The sequence below is a fragment of the Nyctibius grandis genome, chromosome 2 (assembly GCF_013368605.1).
Source record: "Nyctibius grandis isolate bNycGra1 chromosome 2, bNycGra1.pri, whole genome shotgun sequence".
Taxonomy (NCBI): domain Eukaryota; kingdom Metazoa; phylum Chordata; class Aves; order Nyctibiiformes; family Nyctibiidae; genus Nyctibius; species Nyctibius grandis.
The window spans coordinates 17,255,262-17,272,553 of record NC_090659.1 but is presented as its reverse complement, the minus strand read 5'-3'; the positions used below and the strand labels follow the sequence as shown (position 1 = coordinate 17,272,553).

The 17,292-nt window shown below is 47.7% G+C and overlaps 1 protein-coding gene across 1 annotated transcript; it reads left to right on the top strand.

The window, feature by feature from the left end:
• Window positions 1-421: 421 nt before the first annotated feature.
• On the top strand, window positions 422-8,914 carry ADAMTS1 (ADAM metallopeptidase with thrombospondin type 1 motif 1). Its single transcript, XM_068417402.1, has 9 exons — window positions 422-1,529; window positions 1,903-2,249; window positions 2,692-2,824; window positions 3,259-3,426; window positions 3,716-4,002; window positions 4,250-4,436; window positions 4,541-4,716; window positions 5,594-5,769; window positions 6,144-8,914. Exons 1-9 carry the CDS (start codon window positions 1,001-1,003, stop codon window positions 6,883-6,885), a joined length of 2,745 nt encoding a protein of 914 aa, XP_068273503.1. The 5' UTR covers window positions 422-1,000; the 3' UTR covers window positions 6,886-8,914.
• Window positions 8,915-17,292: the final 8,378 nt, after the last annotated feature.

Here is a 17,292-nt window from a genome sequence, read left to right as displayed (position 1 = left end):
GGGGGCGGCGGCGGCGCACCCCGCCCGCCCCCGGCCCGAGGGCGGCTGCCCTCGGGGGCCGGGGGAGAAGGTCACCCCCGCCACCGGGCGCGCCCCGCGGAGGGGGAGCCGCGGAGTGGGGGGAAGGGGCCGCTCCGCGGCAAGGCACAGCCCGCCCCCCGCCCGCCAGCCAAGGGCCGACCCCGGGCTCTGCCCGCCGCGCCCCGTCCCGATCAGTCCCGCCCCGTCGGGGGCGGTGAGGGGGAAGGGAAGGGGAGGCGGGGGCCGCCCGCGGCCGCGTTACGCACGCAGTGAGCTCAGCGGCCCGTGGCCGAGGGGCGGCGCGGCGGGGGGCGGCGGGCCGCGCCGGGGGTGGGGGCGGCCCGGGCAAACCCCATAAAGGGCGGCAGCGGCGGGCGCTGCTGCCACAGTCACCCCGCACGGCGGAGGCGCTCGGAGAGCAGCGAAGGGGGCCTGGCCGGCCCGGCGCAGAGGGCTGGGGCTGGCATTCACGCTGTTTTCTGCTCCGCTCTGCAAGGACGGGAGGCTTCTCGGCGCTCGCTCCCTCCCCGCCCCGCGGGGCCGTGGAAGTGCAGGCGGGACCGTCCCGGGGCTGCAGGAGGGGCGAGCGGAGACTCGCCGGAGCTTCCTTCCCGAGCGCTGCTGCTGGGGAGAGCTGAGGAGGCGCCGGGAAGGAGAAAGGCAGCGAGAGAAAGAGAACGGACAGAGAGACGGACGGAGGGGAACGGCTGCTCCCCTCGCAGACCCTCACTCCGCGCCGCCGCGCCCCGGCCATGGGGAAGCCGACGCCGCCTCTGCAGTGACCGCGGGACCCGGCGCCCGCCCGGCCCTCTCCGCCCCTCCGCCAGCAGAGAGAAACTTAAGAGACCCCCACAACCTGAAAGCAAATAATCAAATATACATATATATATATATATAAACAAATAAAGACATTAAAAGGGCTCCGTCAAGCCAGCGGCCGCAGCAGCAAGCCTCCCCCGCCCCGAGCTCGGCGGCCGCGATGAGGACCGGGGGGCGCGGGCCGGTGCCGGCGCTGGTGCCGGTGGTGGCGGCGCTGCTGGGGCTGTGCAGCGCCGAGCGCCCCGCCGAGCGGCAGGCGCTGGTGGTGCCGCGGCGCCTGGGCGCTGCCGGCGGCCGGGAGCGCTTCCGCCTGGAGGCCTTCGGGGAGCGACTGACGCTGGAGCTGGAGCCCGACAGCAGCTTCCTGGCCCCGGACTTCACCCTGCAGTACCTGGGCGGGCCGCCGCCGCGGCCGCAGGACGACCTCTCCCGCTGCTTCTACTCCGGCACCGTCAACCGGGACCCCAGCTCCGCCGCCGCCCTCAGCCTCTGCGCGGGGATGCGCGGCGCCTTCTCCCTGCGGGGCCGCCAGTACCTCATCCAGCCGGCCCCCGGCACCGCGCACCGCCGCGGCGCCCACCTCCTCCGCCTCCGCGGGACCCGCAGGGCCGCTCCCGCCGCCCGCTGCGCCGTGGCCGAGACGGGGGAGGAGGGGGAGGCGGCGGGGCCGGAGCCCGCCGGGCACGCAGGTACCGTCGGGGCGCCGCGCCGCCCTCCGCGGGGAGGGGGAGGGGAGGGAAGCGGAGGAGAGGGGGGATCGGCCTCGCCCTGCGCCCACCTGCGCCCCCGCCCCGACGGGGGTTGGCGGCGGGGTCCCGGCCGGTGCTTCTTCCTCATCACCACCCCGAGGGGCGGCGCAGGGTATCGTCCTACGCCCGGCGGTGGTCTAGGAGGGTTATTCAGCCGAGGCTGCCGAAGTTTTGGGGCGGGAGGCCGTGGGGTACGTCCTTTAGGTGCATATTTTGAGTATTGGTGGGTTTGGGGCTCCTTACAGTGGTCTCTCACAGCGGTGTTTCTCTGTTCTGCTCACCTGCGCTTTCCCTCCTTCTTTTTTTCATGCAGAAACAAGAAGCAGAAGGAAGAAAAGGTTCGTGTCCAGCCCCCGCTATGTGGAGACCATGCTGGTAGCCGACCAGTCCATGGCCGAGTTCCACGGCAGCGGGCTGAAGCACTATCTCCTGACGCTGCTCTCCGTGGCAGCCAAGCTGTACAAGCACCCCAGCATCCGCAACTCCATCAGCCTCGTGGTGGTGAAAATCATGGTCATTTACGAGGAGCGGAAAGGACCTGATATCTCTTCCAACGCGGCCTTGACTTTGAGAAACTTCTGCAGCTGGCAGAAGCAGCACAACCCGCTCAGTGACCGGCACGCAGAGCACTACGACACGGCAATCCTCTTCACCAGGCAGGTGAGGGACACGGAGGTCGAATCGATCCCCACACCCATTGCTCCCTACCCCTGGAGGCCCCCTCTGCCAGGAGACCTCCAAAAAAGTGTTGAGAGGCAGTCTTGTGTCACCACAGCTTCAGCAAAGTAGACTAAAAATGAAATGAACTGCTTTTAATTTAGTCATTTATTTTGCTGTTTGTGCTGTCTCGGGTGAAACTCACAGTATGGGCAACGTACTTTTGCTTCATGTATTTTTAGCAGATTTAGTATGGAAATTATGCATTTTATTTCTACGTGTAGCCCTTGTGTATGTTCCAAAGACAGATTTTTGCCATCATACCCATTGCAGTGCTGAATATTTATGCTCTTTCCATAAGTAAAGGCAAACTGCCAGGGCTGGATGTTTCTTGCCAAGGTTAAGTCTCTGATCTGATTAATAATGAAACTGCCTTTTTTTACAGGACCTCTGCGGTGCCAAGACATGTGATACTCTTGGGATGGCTGATGTGGGAACAGTTTGTGATCTAAACCGCAGTTGCTCTATCATAGAAGACGATGGTTTACAGGCTGCCTTTACAACAGCCCACGAACTAGGTACTTGAAACTTTGAAAGGCAATTTCATGTGATTAACTGAGGCCAGCTTGATGCTGTAAAGCAAAGAGCTGCTCAGCCTGCACCGCAGGCTCGTCCTGCGGGGAATGGAGCACCCTGCGCTCCCTGGTGCAGTCGGGAGGAGGCCAAGCTTTGGCATGTAGCAAGGTTGAACTGTGGAAAGCAAATCCGGTCTGCACAGCATTATCTGCAGGAGCTGTGTATTTGACTGATTGCAGAAAAAAAAGCATGTGAGAAGGCTCTGAGGGGAGTGAAGATACAGTGTCATCTGCTTAAAGTTTGGCAGTGTTCAGATCAGGTTATTATTTAAAGACCAGGCTATGAGCAGCTCTAGAGTAGTATTTAAAATAATATTGGTAATGCATAGGACAGACTTCCTAAAATCACAGACTTTCCTTTTTTTTTTTAAAAAAAGGCCACGTGTTTAACATGCCTCATGATGATGCAAAGCAGTGTGCTGGTATTAATGGAATAAGCCGGGATTTCCACATGATGGCATCAATGCTTTCCAATCTGGATCGCAGCCAGCCTTGGTCTCCATGTAGTGCCTACATGATTACAACATTTTTGGATAACGGTCATGGTAAGATTATTAAGCTTTCCATTCATGTGGCATTTAAGCTCTTGTGCTTTACTGCTTTGCTTTTTCTTCCTTAACAGTGCTTTCTGCTACAGCATAGAATTAACCTTTTACATACTGCAAATGAATTTAGAAGACCCTTAGTTTTACAAAAACAGTGGCACAAATTGGCTCAAAGACTTGTGTTACAAAGCAAATGCAGTTCCAGCAATGGAAATACATTTTTCCCTTTTGAAACCGAACTCACTGACAGCATCGTCTACTTTTTTTTTCCTTTTGCCTTCCTTTTCAGGTGAGTGTTTGTTGGACAAGCCCCACAAACCAATCCAGCTTCCTTCTGACTTGCCTGGCACATTGTACGATGCCAACAGACAGTGCCAGTTTACATTTGGAGATGAGTCCAAACACTGCCCAGACGCAGCCAGTACGTGTACGACGCTGTGGTGTACTGGCACTTCTGGAGGACTGCTCGTGTGCCAAACCAAACACTTCCCTTGGGCAGACGGCACCAGTTGCGGGGAAGGGAAGTGGTGCATGAATGGCAAGTGTGTGAATAAAACTGAGAAGAAGCATTATGATGTAAGTATTAAAAAAGAAATCAGAATATATCCTGGGTTGCAGAGTAGCACGGATAATGCTTCAGTGGGAGTAATCAGTTAAAAGGGCTTGAATAAATGGAGGCAGATAGCTAATAAAACAAACATAGAGCTTCGTTTTTTTACAAGTGGCTTAGGTAAAAATGAGCGTGATTGTGGGTTTTGTGGTTTGGTTTTGTTTTGCTTTTATTGTATTAACTTTTTTGTTCTGATTTTGCTTGTCATTCCAGACGCCGGTGCATGGGAGCTGGGGGTCCTGGGGGGATTGGGGAGAGTGCTCACGGACCTGCGGCGGTGGAGTGCAGTACTCCTTCAGGGAGTGTGACAACCCTGTCCCAAGGAACGGGGGGAAATACTGTGAAGGGAAGCGGGTGCAATACAGATCTTGTAACATCGAGGACTGTCCGGACAATGATGGTAATGCTTTCCCCGTTCTTGAAGCGGAGGAAGGGTATCTTGTGGAGGAAGAGCATGTACAGAAGATGATCTAATGTCCACCTGTCTTTCCTCTCTGCCTGCAGGCAAAACCTTTAGGGAGGAACAATGTGAAAAGCACAATGAGTTTTCCAAGTCTCCCTTTGGGAGCGGACCTGCGGTGGAGTGGACACCCAAGTTTGCTGGTGTCTCTCCAAAGGACAGATGCAAGCTGGTCTGCCGAGCAAAAGGAACAGGATACTTCTTTGTCTTACAGCCAAAGGTATTTCAGAACTCTACCTCTTCCATCTAATCATGAATAGGTTTTGTATTTCCTCTAACTCTTTATGTGACATTAAAAGTCAAGGAATGTAGAAATTTGAAATTATGTCTTTCTTATATTTAAACTAGATTATTCCTTCTCCTCATCCTACACGTACAGCTTGATCAGTGCAAGCATGCTTTAAAAGTTCTGGCACAGTCCTTCCAGTTATTTCACACGTACCGCCTCTTCTACCCGCTCCACCCTAGTTCCCTTTCCTCTCCTTCCACCAATTTTATTACATTGAGATACGTTTGGAAAACTGTGGGGGTTCTTTGCCAAAACTTTGGTACTTTCTCATACCGGTTACTAATACGATGACAGCTTAAAATAAACAAAAGGAAAAATGTTCGTCTTGCATAGCTACTTGAACTCCTAAGATATTGTGAGCCAGTAAGTACCAGGGCGATGACACAGATGTTTTTTGTAGAGCAGTACTCCTAGAAAAAAAGGATACATGGAACACCATTAAAACCAATTTTGGTCCTGCACTTTGAGGACATCACTACCTTCTAGTGGCATTAGAAAACAATGTTCTTTCTTTATATGAAATCAGTAAAACAGTTAATGTGGGGTTCTTTTTTTGAGGGGGAGGGTGTTAATAAAAACTGAAATAGGTTGTTTGCTGTCACCATGACATCATTTTTGCAAGTAGGATGAAGTAGCACTACATACCTCCAACTATCTATGCGCTGCTTTGGTTTTTAGTTTTAAAAGCCCTGAAAATAAGGTGCTGCAGGTCTTCCACCTATCCGTATCTTGCGTGTGTCTGTATTACGCAATTTCAAAGTAATGAGCATCTTCTAATAAAACGCCCTACTGCTTGTTTCCTGCAAAGGTTGTGGATGGTACTCCGTGTAGCCCCGACTCCACCTCTGTCTGCGTCCAAGGACAGTGCGTAAAGGCTGGCTGCGACCGCATGATAGGATCCAATAAGAAGTTTGACAAATGCGGTATCTGCGGTGGCAGTGGATCCACTTGCAAGAAGGTGTCTGGCACACTTGTTAGAGCAAAGTGAGTATATGACTGCTGCTGTTATTTTGTTCTGGTGAATGTTTTGTGGGTGTAAGCTTTGGATTTCCAAGTCAGTGAGATGTTGCCCGAGTTTATCGTTGGAACTGACATTTGATCTGTCAGAGCCATCTGACTGAAGATAACTTACAGTGAGATCCTAGCGAAAGCAAGCCCCTTACACATGGGCACACCTCTGCCGTAGCAGGAAAGTGGAATGTGTCCTTGCAAATCCCTTAATCCATTAATTCGATTAGGTTGGCAGCTCATGAGCTTAACGCTTCAGCTTCAAATGAATTTCAGTCTTGTGCCAGGCAGCTTCTTCCCTTTCGCAGGGAACAGCGGAGGACTCAGTCTTTCTCTTTTCTCTTGGGCAGGCCTGGCTACCACGACGTCGTCACCATTCCTGCTGGGGCGACGAACATTGAGGTGAAGCAGCGAAACCACAGGGGCGCGAGACACGACGGCAGCTTCCTTGCCATCAAAGCCGCAGATGGCACCTACATCCTCAACGGCGATTACACCCTGTCAACGCTGGAGCAAGATATCACCTACAAGGGCAGCGTGCTGAGGTACAGCGGCTCCTCCGCCGCCCTGGAGAGGATCCGCAGTTTCAGCCCTCTGAAGGAGCCTCTGACCATCCAGGTCCTCACAGTAGGGGACCTGCCCCAGCCCAAGATCAAGTTCACCTATTTTGTGAAGAAGCCCACACAGCCTGGGTCGGAGAAGGTGCCCAGTAGAAAGAAAGAGTCCTTCAATGCCATCAGGGAGATCATCTCCTCCGAGTGGGTCATTGAGGAGTGGGGCGAGTGCTCCAAGTCGTGCGGCTCAGGCTGGCAGCGGCGGGCGGTGGAATGCCGGGACCCCCGGGGACGGCTGGCCGCTGACTGTGCCCGGGAGCTGAAGCCCAGCGACGTCCGTCCCTGCGCTGACTTGCCCTGCCCGCAGTGGCAGCTGGGGGACTGGTCGCCCTGCTCTAAGACATGCGGGAAAGGTTTCAAGAAGAGATTGTTGAAATGTATTTCTTACGATGGCAGTGTGCTGCCGCAAGAAAGCTGTGAGCCTTCCAAGAAACCGAAACACCTAATAGACTTCTGCAACGTTACGGACTGCAGCTAAGAAGTATAAGTTGGGAAAGCTGAATTGTTTTAATTATTTTATTTTTTTTCCTTCAGAACAGTGCACTGAAAAAAAGAGGGCTAGAGGCAGCGCATATGTTTTTGCATACAAAATTAATGGTGAGGATCCGTTGGGATGGGACAGTGCAAATAGCTTTAGTTGGCGTTGCATCCTAAAAATACCCTGCCAACTGAAAATTTGGTAGGATAGCAGACCCATGTCACTCACTCGTCTTCAGCAGATAAGGCCCGAGGGCATTATAATTGCCTTTTTAAAAGTCTGATACAAATTAAACAAAATACGAGCAGTACCCAAAACAAGTTTAAGCAAACATTTTGGGGTTTGGTTATTTCTCTCTTCTTTTGGGTTTATATTGTGGTACTGATCAAGTCCCCGTGTGTAGGAAGGGGAGGGAAAGGGGAGTGGAAAAGATAGTTTAAAATAATTGGTCAGGGCTTACCTACCTCACGAAGGGCAAAAGACAGGATTGGAAAAGGAGCTTTAACTATGTCATTCATGGCTGCTATTGTTTCAGAGAATAGTTTTATATAAAAATAAAGCCATATTCTCTACCTGTAAAGAGTAAGAAATACCAGGAACAGTCAGTCAACTCCACAAATAACTAGAATGTCATTTTTTTAAAGTATCTTTATGTCATCCCAATGTGCCTGTCCATTTCTCTCATCCACTCTGATGCCATTGTGGTGACATATGTAATCCAGAGGCTAGAAAAAGTGGAAATCTTCATGGAGCAGGTAGCATCTCTGAGTAGTTGCTCTTTGTGCCTTCTGCGTACCTTCCACTGGCTTTTCTGATTCGAGCTTGGTCCTACCATCCTGTCAAACAGACTGATGGCATTTGTGAGCATTTGAGTCATGCTTTCACATTTACCTTACCCCAGTCAATGGAAATTATTTGCATTTGGGTTAAAAAAAAAGATAAAAGAAATCCCGCTGTGAATGGGAACCTCTCCTATGGGGCCTCTGATGGGTTTGTAGTGCTCAAACCATTGATAAGGCGTGAAGACAAAGCTGAAGGATAGCAGGTCCATCCACAGCAATACGCCAACACTCGCAGAATTAAAGTTTGTGCCAGTCCATAGACAATGAGAGAATATGGCTTTCCATATGTATATAGTAAAATATATTACTATAGATTTTATATACTTTATAAGTATTTTATATTTCTTTCCCTTCTGGGAAGGGTTATAATTTGTAATAAATGCATATAATGAGCGTATTTATTTTTATACTTCTTGTCTAATATGATCTTCTAAGTTATCGCTTTTTTAAAAGGACATATAACAAGGATAGAGTATTTATACAGTATAATATGTTACTAGAGGTAATAAATGAACCCTATAAGTTTTGGAAATGGAGCGTCTTTATTTCACTGGAGTAAAACTAGTCCATCGAGCGGAAAGAGCTTGGAATCTAAGGCAATGTTACGAAAAAAAAGCTAAGCCACATTTTTCAAAATGACTGGTAGCTTAGGCTGCTAATTGACTGGGTTAGTGAAGGAGTTTGGAAAACTCTACCCGTAATGTCATATACGATGTTAAAAGGGGTATTTTTGTATTTTATTACTTAACCACTAACAGGGTGCTCAGCACTGTTGTTTCATCTTTTAAGAAAATTGGAGTGCAACTAGACTGATGCAACTGGTTTTAATAACTGCTTACAGAGGGAGTATTGCTGTCAGTGGTGTTTATAACCAACAAAATATGTACAAAAGTAGCAGTTTTACCTGCCCCACTTAACCTTACCCTACTGGGAAAGAAGCATTCAAAATTCAAAACCATTAACTAGCAGTTGAGGCTTCCCTCACAAATTTCTGGAGGGCCTCCTGATCATGCTTTTCTAATTAGAAGTACTGTATGAATGAGCTGTTCTAACGCTGTTGGTAACATGTTTTATAATGTTAAAATACATACTAAGCATCACAAAACTGATGGTTGCTCCCTTATTTCTGATCTCATGACAACTGCAGTCGAGGGAAAATCTGCTGTTGAACTCGGCAGGATTTTTGCCATGGAATTTGAGACATCAGTCATTTATGAATACTTTTGGCTTTGTGTCATGTAAAAATCTATTAAAACTTCCTTTGCCAATGTTTGGACTCTGTCTTGCAGAAATAGTTCCCACTTTATTCCACGGATAAAATCCTGGCCCCTCTAAAGCACATAGAAAAATTCTCATCACATCACACTTCATTGAGCATTACTTTGTCTTTGACATGCAAAAATACTGGGGAACATTTTACTTCTAAATTATTTAGGAGGGAGCCAATCACCTTCTGTTTTTATAAATACTTAGAAGTATTTATAAATACAGCAAATAATTATTTATTTGTAGATATGTATATATACCCCTGTGTATTTTACTACAGCGGGTTAAAATTAAGAATATATACATTTACAAGAGAAAAAAATACTCATTTTTATTTTCGTTTTCTGCCGTTGTTCTCAGTCCTGGTAGATTCCATATCCTAACACGTAGCTGTTGGTTGGTGTTGCCTGAAACACTCTCCGTTTTAGAGCCCAAGGAGCTATGGTGCTGAAACTGCAAGACCCTGCCATATCTACAGGGCTTGGCGAGGTCCTGCGACTGCTGGGTGATGGTGATAGCCCAAATTTGCTCTCATCAACCTAGAAGAAACATTGAAGTCAAAGCTAGGAAAGTCCTGCGGAGGAAACAGCTCCTCCCAAACCTACCCATATCAATTAAAGCAAGCCCAAGGTGCTGACATACTCTCACTTGTTGCAGTAGCGCTTAAGGAGGCTCTTGGGAGAGAAAAGTGGTGTTTCACAGGCACTGCCTTTCATGCTGAAGGGAATTTGGATCCAATCAAATGCAGCAAATTCCCCCTTTTTAAACAAAAGGTAGTGAAGTGTTCTGCATTTCCAAAATGCTTCAGCCCACATTACCTAGATTAGCTCCTTCAGCCACGTGGTTAACTAGAGTTAAGTGGGGAGTGAGAGGGGGTGAGGGAAATCAAACACATTCGGTATTTTACCATAACAAATGGCAATAATAACTTTTTTTTACACTCTTGCAAACAATAGCATAATAAAACAAGTGATGATCTAATGAAAAAGTTATTCATTTCGTTAGAGCATAAACATAGCAGCAGAAGGTCAACTCGTTACCCGTATTTGTACCACAGGTGACCAAGACTGAGTTTCCAAGTCATAGTTTAGTGACTACATATTTTTCTTTGGCTAGATCATGAATTCTCAGCAGTGGCATCTGTTATACAGTCATATGGTTCATGAAATTATATCCAGTTTTTAATAGAGGTGGGTTATAGGGAACGTGCTACAAATCATGTATTAGTTAAGCAATGCAATCAAAGAACTGCTCCCTCCCAAAGCGCCCTTTAGTTACAAGAAAGTCTGCTGCTCTGGGTGACACAGCAAAGGGAAACAAGCATAGACAGTGGAGCATAATTTAGCTGTGTAGCAACCAAGATCACAATTAAACGCATCTCCTGCACCAGGAGTCTGGCAGTTCATAGCTTTTATGACAAAGGACTGGATAGTTAAGTGCTTTTTTGTGTGCACGTTTGTTACTACAAGCAGGAATCACAACACTTTATTACTGACTCATAAGGCACGCTCTCGGGAGCAGAAGTGTCACTGTAGCTTGTGCTGGGGTGAGTGTACGAGCTGATGCATTCTGCCAGCCCAGGCGCTCTCTCCTTGGGCCGGGGCCGCTGGTTCCACTGATGCCCAAATGGGCTGCAGACCCTAGACAGATTGTTGTTTTCAACCAGGTTGTCTCAGCTGTCTGGCTTGACAGGTTGGGTGGGAGGTTTCCAGTGCCCAGCATTTCAGCTGAGGACAACCTCACTCCAGTTTAGAGCCAAATTTGTCCAGTTTTCTCCCAGGTTCAGAGAAGCCAGATGCTATAGCCTGTTAACATTTTGGTTATCATAAGATAAATGAGTTTAGCTGAGTAGTGTGGGCTTGGTAGATGAAATCTATATCTTCAAGTATTTTCAGAGGTGGGGGGAGAGGCAGGTGTCTAAATGAATGAAATGCATCTTCCTTAATCACCCTTGGTTTCATTGCTTTCAAGGCTGAGGGATCTTCCAGTTCTTGGTAAGGCTAAAGTGTCTCTGTTGGCAGAGTGGGGCAAATGAAAGCAACGTAGTGAGTAGTTCCTTGCCATTTCAGGCTTCATGAGACTGAGGAAAAATTCTTTCCAACCTTTCAGTGGCCTGAAAGAGCTTGCCATTGGGACAGAAGTCCAGTCTGAGGGCTGGATCTCCAGAACCCAATCTTCAAACTTCACCATCTGAGTCAGAAAATAACTGGGAGTTGGAGAGAAAAATAGTTATGCTGAGGAACTACCTTCCAGGATGATTAGATGTAAAATTGTGGTATCTGTGCTGGGTAAGCACTGTAAATGGTGCTAGTAGAAAATTTGAAGTAGTTGTTTTCCTGTGGCACTGTTAAAATCATAAATAATATGATTTACTGCTTGAAGTTGTATTAACAGTAAATAGGAAAAAAAAACCCAGCATGTGATAGGGTTCTTAAGCTGCTGTGTCCTCCTTTCTTGAGTCCAATTGTTGTTGTAAAAACAAGAGATGTTAGTGTTGCCCAAATAACTATTTTGCCACTGATTGTAATACGTGTGGTTTCAGAGCAGAGAAAGGTTGGTTGCTATTATAGGAGTTGGTTCTGTTTGAGCTTTCAGAGTAAAGAAATATATATCTGGTATGGAAAAATCTTGAGATTGTCTAGAGCTGCTATATACTTTAGCAGCTGATACCTGCATTTCAGAGCCATCAGTTGCCTGAGTATATGCGGAGCTGTAATTTTAATGTCAGGACACTAACTTAGAGCATAAAGGCCCGAGAGTTATTTACATGAACAACGGCCTGATTCACCAGGTACTAGCAAAGATGGCGTTTCACTTTTGAGATGCAGCTCCACATAGCTTGTTGTGTGTCAACTGGATTCCTTCGTTTCTAGTTTCACAGTAGCTTTCGTTCAAGTCAACATCTCCAAGCACTGTATATGTTTCAGTAGTCTGGCGCACCTTGTACAGAAAAACAAGTGAGACCTTTGCTTTTATCATTGACACATTGCAAGTGGGTGAGCAAATGCAAAGTAATGTGATTTGTTGAATGCTGTGGGACAAACAGGTGATACGGTCTAGGCAGGAAAATTTTACACAAAATATCTTAACCCACTAGCTAGGTTAAGGGAAGGAGAAGAAAATACTCCTAAAGAAATTTGGAAAGGCAGCTCCAGAAGAATAGCCCACACTCCTCAGCAAACACTCCCACCGTAATGTCTGGCTTCTGCTCATCAGCTGGCTATGAAATTGCTCACGCAGCTTTGCTTCAACAGCCTGATGTTATTATGAGCCTCATACACCTGGGAAGGTTTTTCATCCCATGCAAATGCAAACATGCCTACCAACCACCATTTGGAGCAAAGATCAAATCTTGTGTGATATGGTCACGACTGCTTAGTCCTCAAGGCAAAGAGGGTATAATTAGGTGAAAAGTTTTCGCTAGCAAAGGTCACACAAATACAGCAAACTGATCTTCCACCCCCACAACCCCCGAAAACAGAGACGAATCCCTAGGACATGTCTAAGCTACAACAGGAGTGTAAGCATTCAGCAATAGCCCTCATTTTGCATAAATACTTGCATTTTGCCCCATTTTGCATTAACAGAGTGTGCTGTTACAACATGAGGAGGCAGAAAAAGAACAGACCAGGAGACTGCGACCTCTCCTAGCAGCACCCGCTTGATAGCTCTTCCATGGCAGCACCAAACCTTGATGCTTTACTAGGAAAACAGCAGCTACAAACATGCATTCATGTGTGATATTCCCCCTCAAAACAAAAAACAACCTATATCAACAGAAGGGAAGTCAAAACATAGTTATCAGGTTCACAACAAGTGGTGCTATGAACATGGTGTTTTAATAAATGCTTGTGCTCCCAGAGCCTGGGGCAGACTGACTGTTGCTGGAGATCAAAGTAGCATTGTTTGGACTCGCAGACCTATTTTATGGTACCCGACAGTGTAAGAGGGTCTTGTGTAGAAGAGATTTAATGCTGGGCAATAGAAGTTCATAGAATCATAGAATGGTTTGGGTTGGAAGGGACCTTAAAGATCAACTAGTTCCAACCCCCCTGCCACAGGCAGGGACACCTTTCCACTAGACCAGGTTGCTCAAGGCCCCATCCAACCTGGCCTTGAACACTGCCAGGGAGGGGGCATCCACAACTTCTCTGGGTGTCCTGGTTTGGCTCAAACCAGGCCAAATAGCCTTAGAGAACCCAAGGTCACTGCTTACGAGTAAAGAGCCGAAGGGGGTTGTACCTGCAGGGAGGAGTGGACGGGGCAGGTGACCCAGGATTGACCAGCAAGGTATTCCATCCCATACATGTCATTCTCACTTTCCTGTTTATCACTAACCCACTGCCTCCTGGAGGTGGGGCCCAGGAGGGAGGGGCCCTCCTGTCTCCCACTGATTGGTACCAGCTTTGCCAAATCTCCAGTTAAAAGCCTGCAGGTGTGATGGCAGGGGAGCTACTGCATTTTGCTCTCTGTCTGTGCTGGGGGGAGGTACTGCCTTTTCCCCTCTGCCTGTACTGGGGGGAGCAACTCTGCCTGAGGAGGATTTCCAAGCTCTTGATCTTGGTTTTGTACATATTTGTATATATTTGGTTATTTCTATTATTATTGTTATTATATTCTTTTTCATTATTATAGTTTATTAAAACTGTTTTAACTTTCCAACCCATAAGTCTCTCTCCCTTTTCCCTTTCCCTTTCCCTTGGCGGGGGGGAGAGGGTTAACAGAGAGCATCTGCCACCTGGTTAATAGCTGGCCCAGCTTTAAACCGTGACAGATTTAATTGGCGCCCAACGTGGGGCTCGAGAGAAGCTCCAACAGGTTGCTCTGATAAGTTGAATCCTGGCTCTGGTGGGAGGAGACCCGGAGAGCTCAGCTGAGAGAATATCAGATTTCTTCATTTGAGATTTACAAGGGTTTGGAAAGTTAAAACAGATAGTGAAGATGGTGATGTCATTTTTGAATGCTGTGTTATCTCATCTTTTTATGGAGTTTCTTTCCCAATTGAGTATTGCAATGATGCCTTACCTGCCGTGGGCACTGTGTTATTGCTTGCTTCTTATGAATGTTTACATGCAGTTTAGCAGTGGGCGCTGGTCGAAATGTATTGTTTTGGTATGGGGTTTGATACTGATTTATGCTGTGATAAACTGGGCAGTTAATATTCCGATCTCTTATCTCTATGACACAATGATGGGCAGCTTTAATCGCGAATCAGTAGCAGCGACTTCATCTGCACGCTCCAGGCGTCCTTTAGCTGATTCTGTTAATGATTACACTTCCAGTTTTACTTCGGGAAATAGCACCTTCTCCTTTTCTGCCAAGCTGATTCCACCAGATTTTGCGAAATTAGGATGGTGCTGTCTAGGTGGCATGTTTTTATTTTTGTTTGTCCTGAATGTGTTTCTGATGTGGGATAAGATTAAATATCGGTGCAGGGACAGTTGTAGGTGTTATGCAGCCACCTCAGATCCTACAGTGTGTACTGCCACTACAGCCACTAAACCCACTAACACCTTGGCAGCCTGTACCACAGCTGCTACACCCCCCAAGATGGCCACCGCAGCTACTCAGACTCTCAGCACTCCCAAGACAGCCACTGCATCTACTCAGACTCCAGCATCTATCGAATCTGTACCAATTGCTCCTGTAACCAGGAAGAAATACCAAAAGAAATCAGCTCGTGAAGTGAAGGATGATGACTCAGAGCCTTCTAAGGCAGAGCCATCATATGACCCAGGTGAGGGCCCTTCTCAGGCAGAGTTAGGGCCTGACACAGATGGGGGTTCCCTTGATTGTCCTTTTAAAGCAGACCCATCACAGAAGAAAGGCCCTTCTAAAGCAGAACTATCACAAGAGGACTCGGACGTAGAGATAACCTACCACTCCTTATCCCTGAAGGACCTGAGAAATATAAGGAAAGACTTCAGCCGTTATGACAGTGAACCTATTATTACCTGGTTGCTCCGATGCTGGGATAATGGGGCAGACAGCATGCAATTGGATGGCAGAGAAGCCAGACAGTTGGGATCCCTGTCCAGAGATGGTGGTATTGATAAAGCGCTCGCAAGAAAGTCAAACACTGTCAGTCTCTGGAGGCGACTCTTGTCAGCTGTAAAGAGCAGGTATCCCTATAAAGATGATGTTATGAGCCACCTAAGCAAATGGACCACTATAGAAAAAGGTATTAACTACCTTAGAGAACTGGCTGTGCAAGAGATCATTTATAGACACCCACGGGACATTGTAGATCCTGTAGATCCTGATGAAGTGGAATGCAACCGATCCATGTTCCGGAAGGTTGTGAAGAATGCTCCACCGACATATACCCATACATTGTCAATATTAGTATGGGGAGAAGATGCTATGGCACGATCTAGTGTGGGCGAAATGGCTAACTGTATGCGACAGTATGAAGATAGTATTTCTTCCCCACTGCAGGCACGCATCTCGGCTGTGGAAAAACTGACTAAGGAGAACAAGGACTCATTTAAACAACTGTCAGACAAACTGTCCAAGATCGAGAATAAACTTGACTCTCTACCTACACAGGCGCGCGTTGCAGCCGTTAGGAGAAAACGCTCTCCTACAGGACCAGCTCAAAGGAAACAGAACACATCACGAGGTATCCTGTGGTTTGCCCTGCGTGGTTATGGGGAGGACATGAGCAGATGGCATGGACAACCTACCAGTACCCTACAGGCACGAGTACGTGAGTTGCAAGCTAAAAGAAATACCAGAGAGAATTTTTCTAGGAGGATGGCTGCTCCAGTTACCAGTGAGCAGGACCCCAGTCAGGGGAGATGGGCCTCAAATCACTTTTTCCCAAGTGTGAATAGGAGAAATGAAGGTCCAGTCCCTGTGAGCAGCATGAATCCATTTCTTAATTAGGGGGGCCCTGCCTCCAGCCAGGTGGAGGAGAGGGACAACCGGATTTATTGGACTGTGTGGATTCGATGGCCTGGCACATTAAAACCACAAAGGTATCGAGCCCTGGTAGACACTGGTGCACAGTGCACCCTAATGCCATCGGATCATAAAGGGGCAGAATCTATCAGCATTTCAGGAGTAACAGGAGGATCTCAAGTGTTATCTGTATTGGAGGCCGAAGTGAGCCTAACTAAAAATGAATGGAAAAAGCACCCCATTGTGACTGGCCCAGATGCTCCGTGCATCCTTGGCATAGACTACCTCAAGAGAGGGTATTTCAAGGACCCAAAAGGGTATAGATGGGCCTTTGGTATAGCAGCTGTAGAGACTGAGGACATTAAACAGCTGTCTACCTTGCCTGGCCTCTCAGAAGATCCTTCTGTTGTGGGGTTGCTGAAGGTTGAAGAACAACAGGTGCCAATTGCTACTACCACGGTGCACCGACGACAATATCGCACCAATCGAGACTCCCTGATCCCCATTCATAAACTGATTAGACAATTAGAAAATCAAGGAGTGATTACCAAGACTCGCTCACCCTTTAATAGTCCTATATGGCCAGTGCGAAAGTCTGATGGAGAATGGAGATTAACTGTGGACTATCGTGGCCTAAATGAAGTTACGCCACCGCTGAGTGCTGCTGTGCCAGACATGCTAGAACTTCAATACGAACTGGAGTCAAAGGCAGCCAAGTGGTACGCCACCATAGACATTGCTAATGCCTTTTTCTCTATTCCTTTGGCACCAAAGTGCAGGCCACAGTTTGCTTTTACCTGGAGAGGTATCCAGTACACCTGGAATCGACTGCCCCAGGGGTGGAAACACAGTCCTACTATTTGCCATGGACTGATCCAGACTGCACTAGAAAAGGGTGGAGCTCCAGAACATTTGCAATACATTGATGACATCATTGTGTGGGGTGATACAGCAGCAGAAGTTTTTGACAAAGGGGAGAAAATAATCCAAATTCTTCTGAAAGCTGGTTTTGCCATAAAAAGGGGCAAGGTCAAGGGACCTGCCCGGGAGATCCAGTTTTTAGGGATTAAATGGCAAGATGGGCGTCGCCAGATCCCGATAGAGGTGATCAACAAAATAACAGCAATGTCCGCACCAACTAACAAAAAGGAAACACAAGCCTTCTTAGGTGTTGTGGGTTTCTGGAGAATGCATATTCCAGATTACAGCCAGATTGTACGCCCTCTTTATCAAGTGACCAGAAAGAAGAATGATTTTCAGTGGGGCCCTGAACAACGACAGGCTTTTGAACAGATTAAACAAGAGATTGTGCATGCAGTAGCCCTTGGACCAGTCCGTACGGGACAAGATGTTAAAAATGTGCTCTACACCTCAGCTGGGGACAATGGTCCTACCT

Bases quoted from the DNA above. Each gene is read 5' to 3' on its own strand.
- ADAMTS1 (XM_068417402.1), top strand. From the start codon at position 1,001: ATGAGGACCGGGGGGCGCGGGCCGGTGCCGGCGCTGGTGCCGGTGGTG. The intron at 2,250-2,691 runs GTGAGGGACACG...CTTTTTTTACAG, and splicing joins CAATCCTCTTCACCAGGCAG to GACCTCTGCGGTGCCAAGAC. The intron at 3,427-3,715 runs GTAAGATTATTA...CTTCCTTTTCAG, and splicing joins ATTTTTGGATAACGGTCATG to GTGAGTGTTTGTTGGACAAG.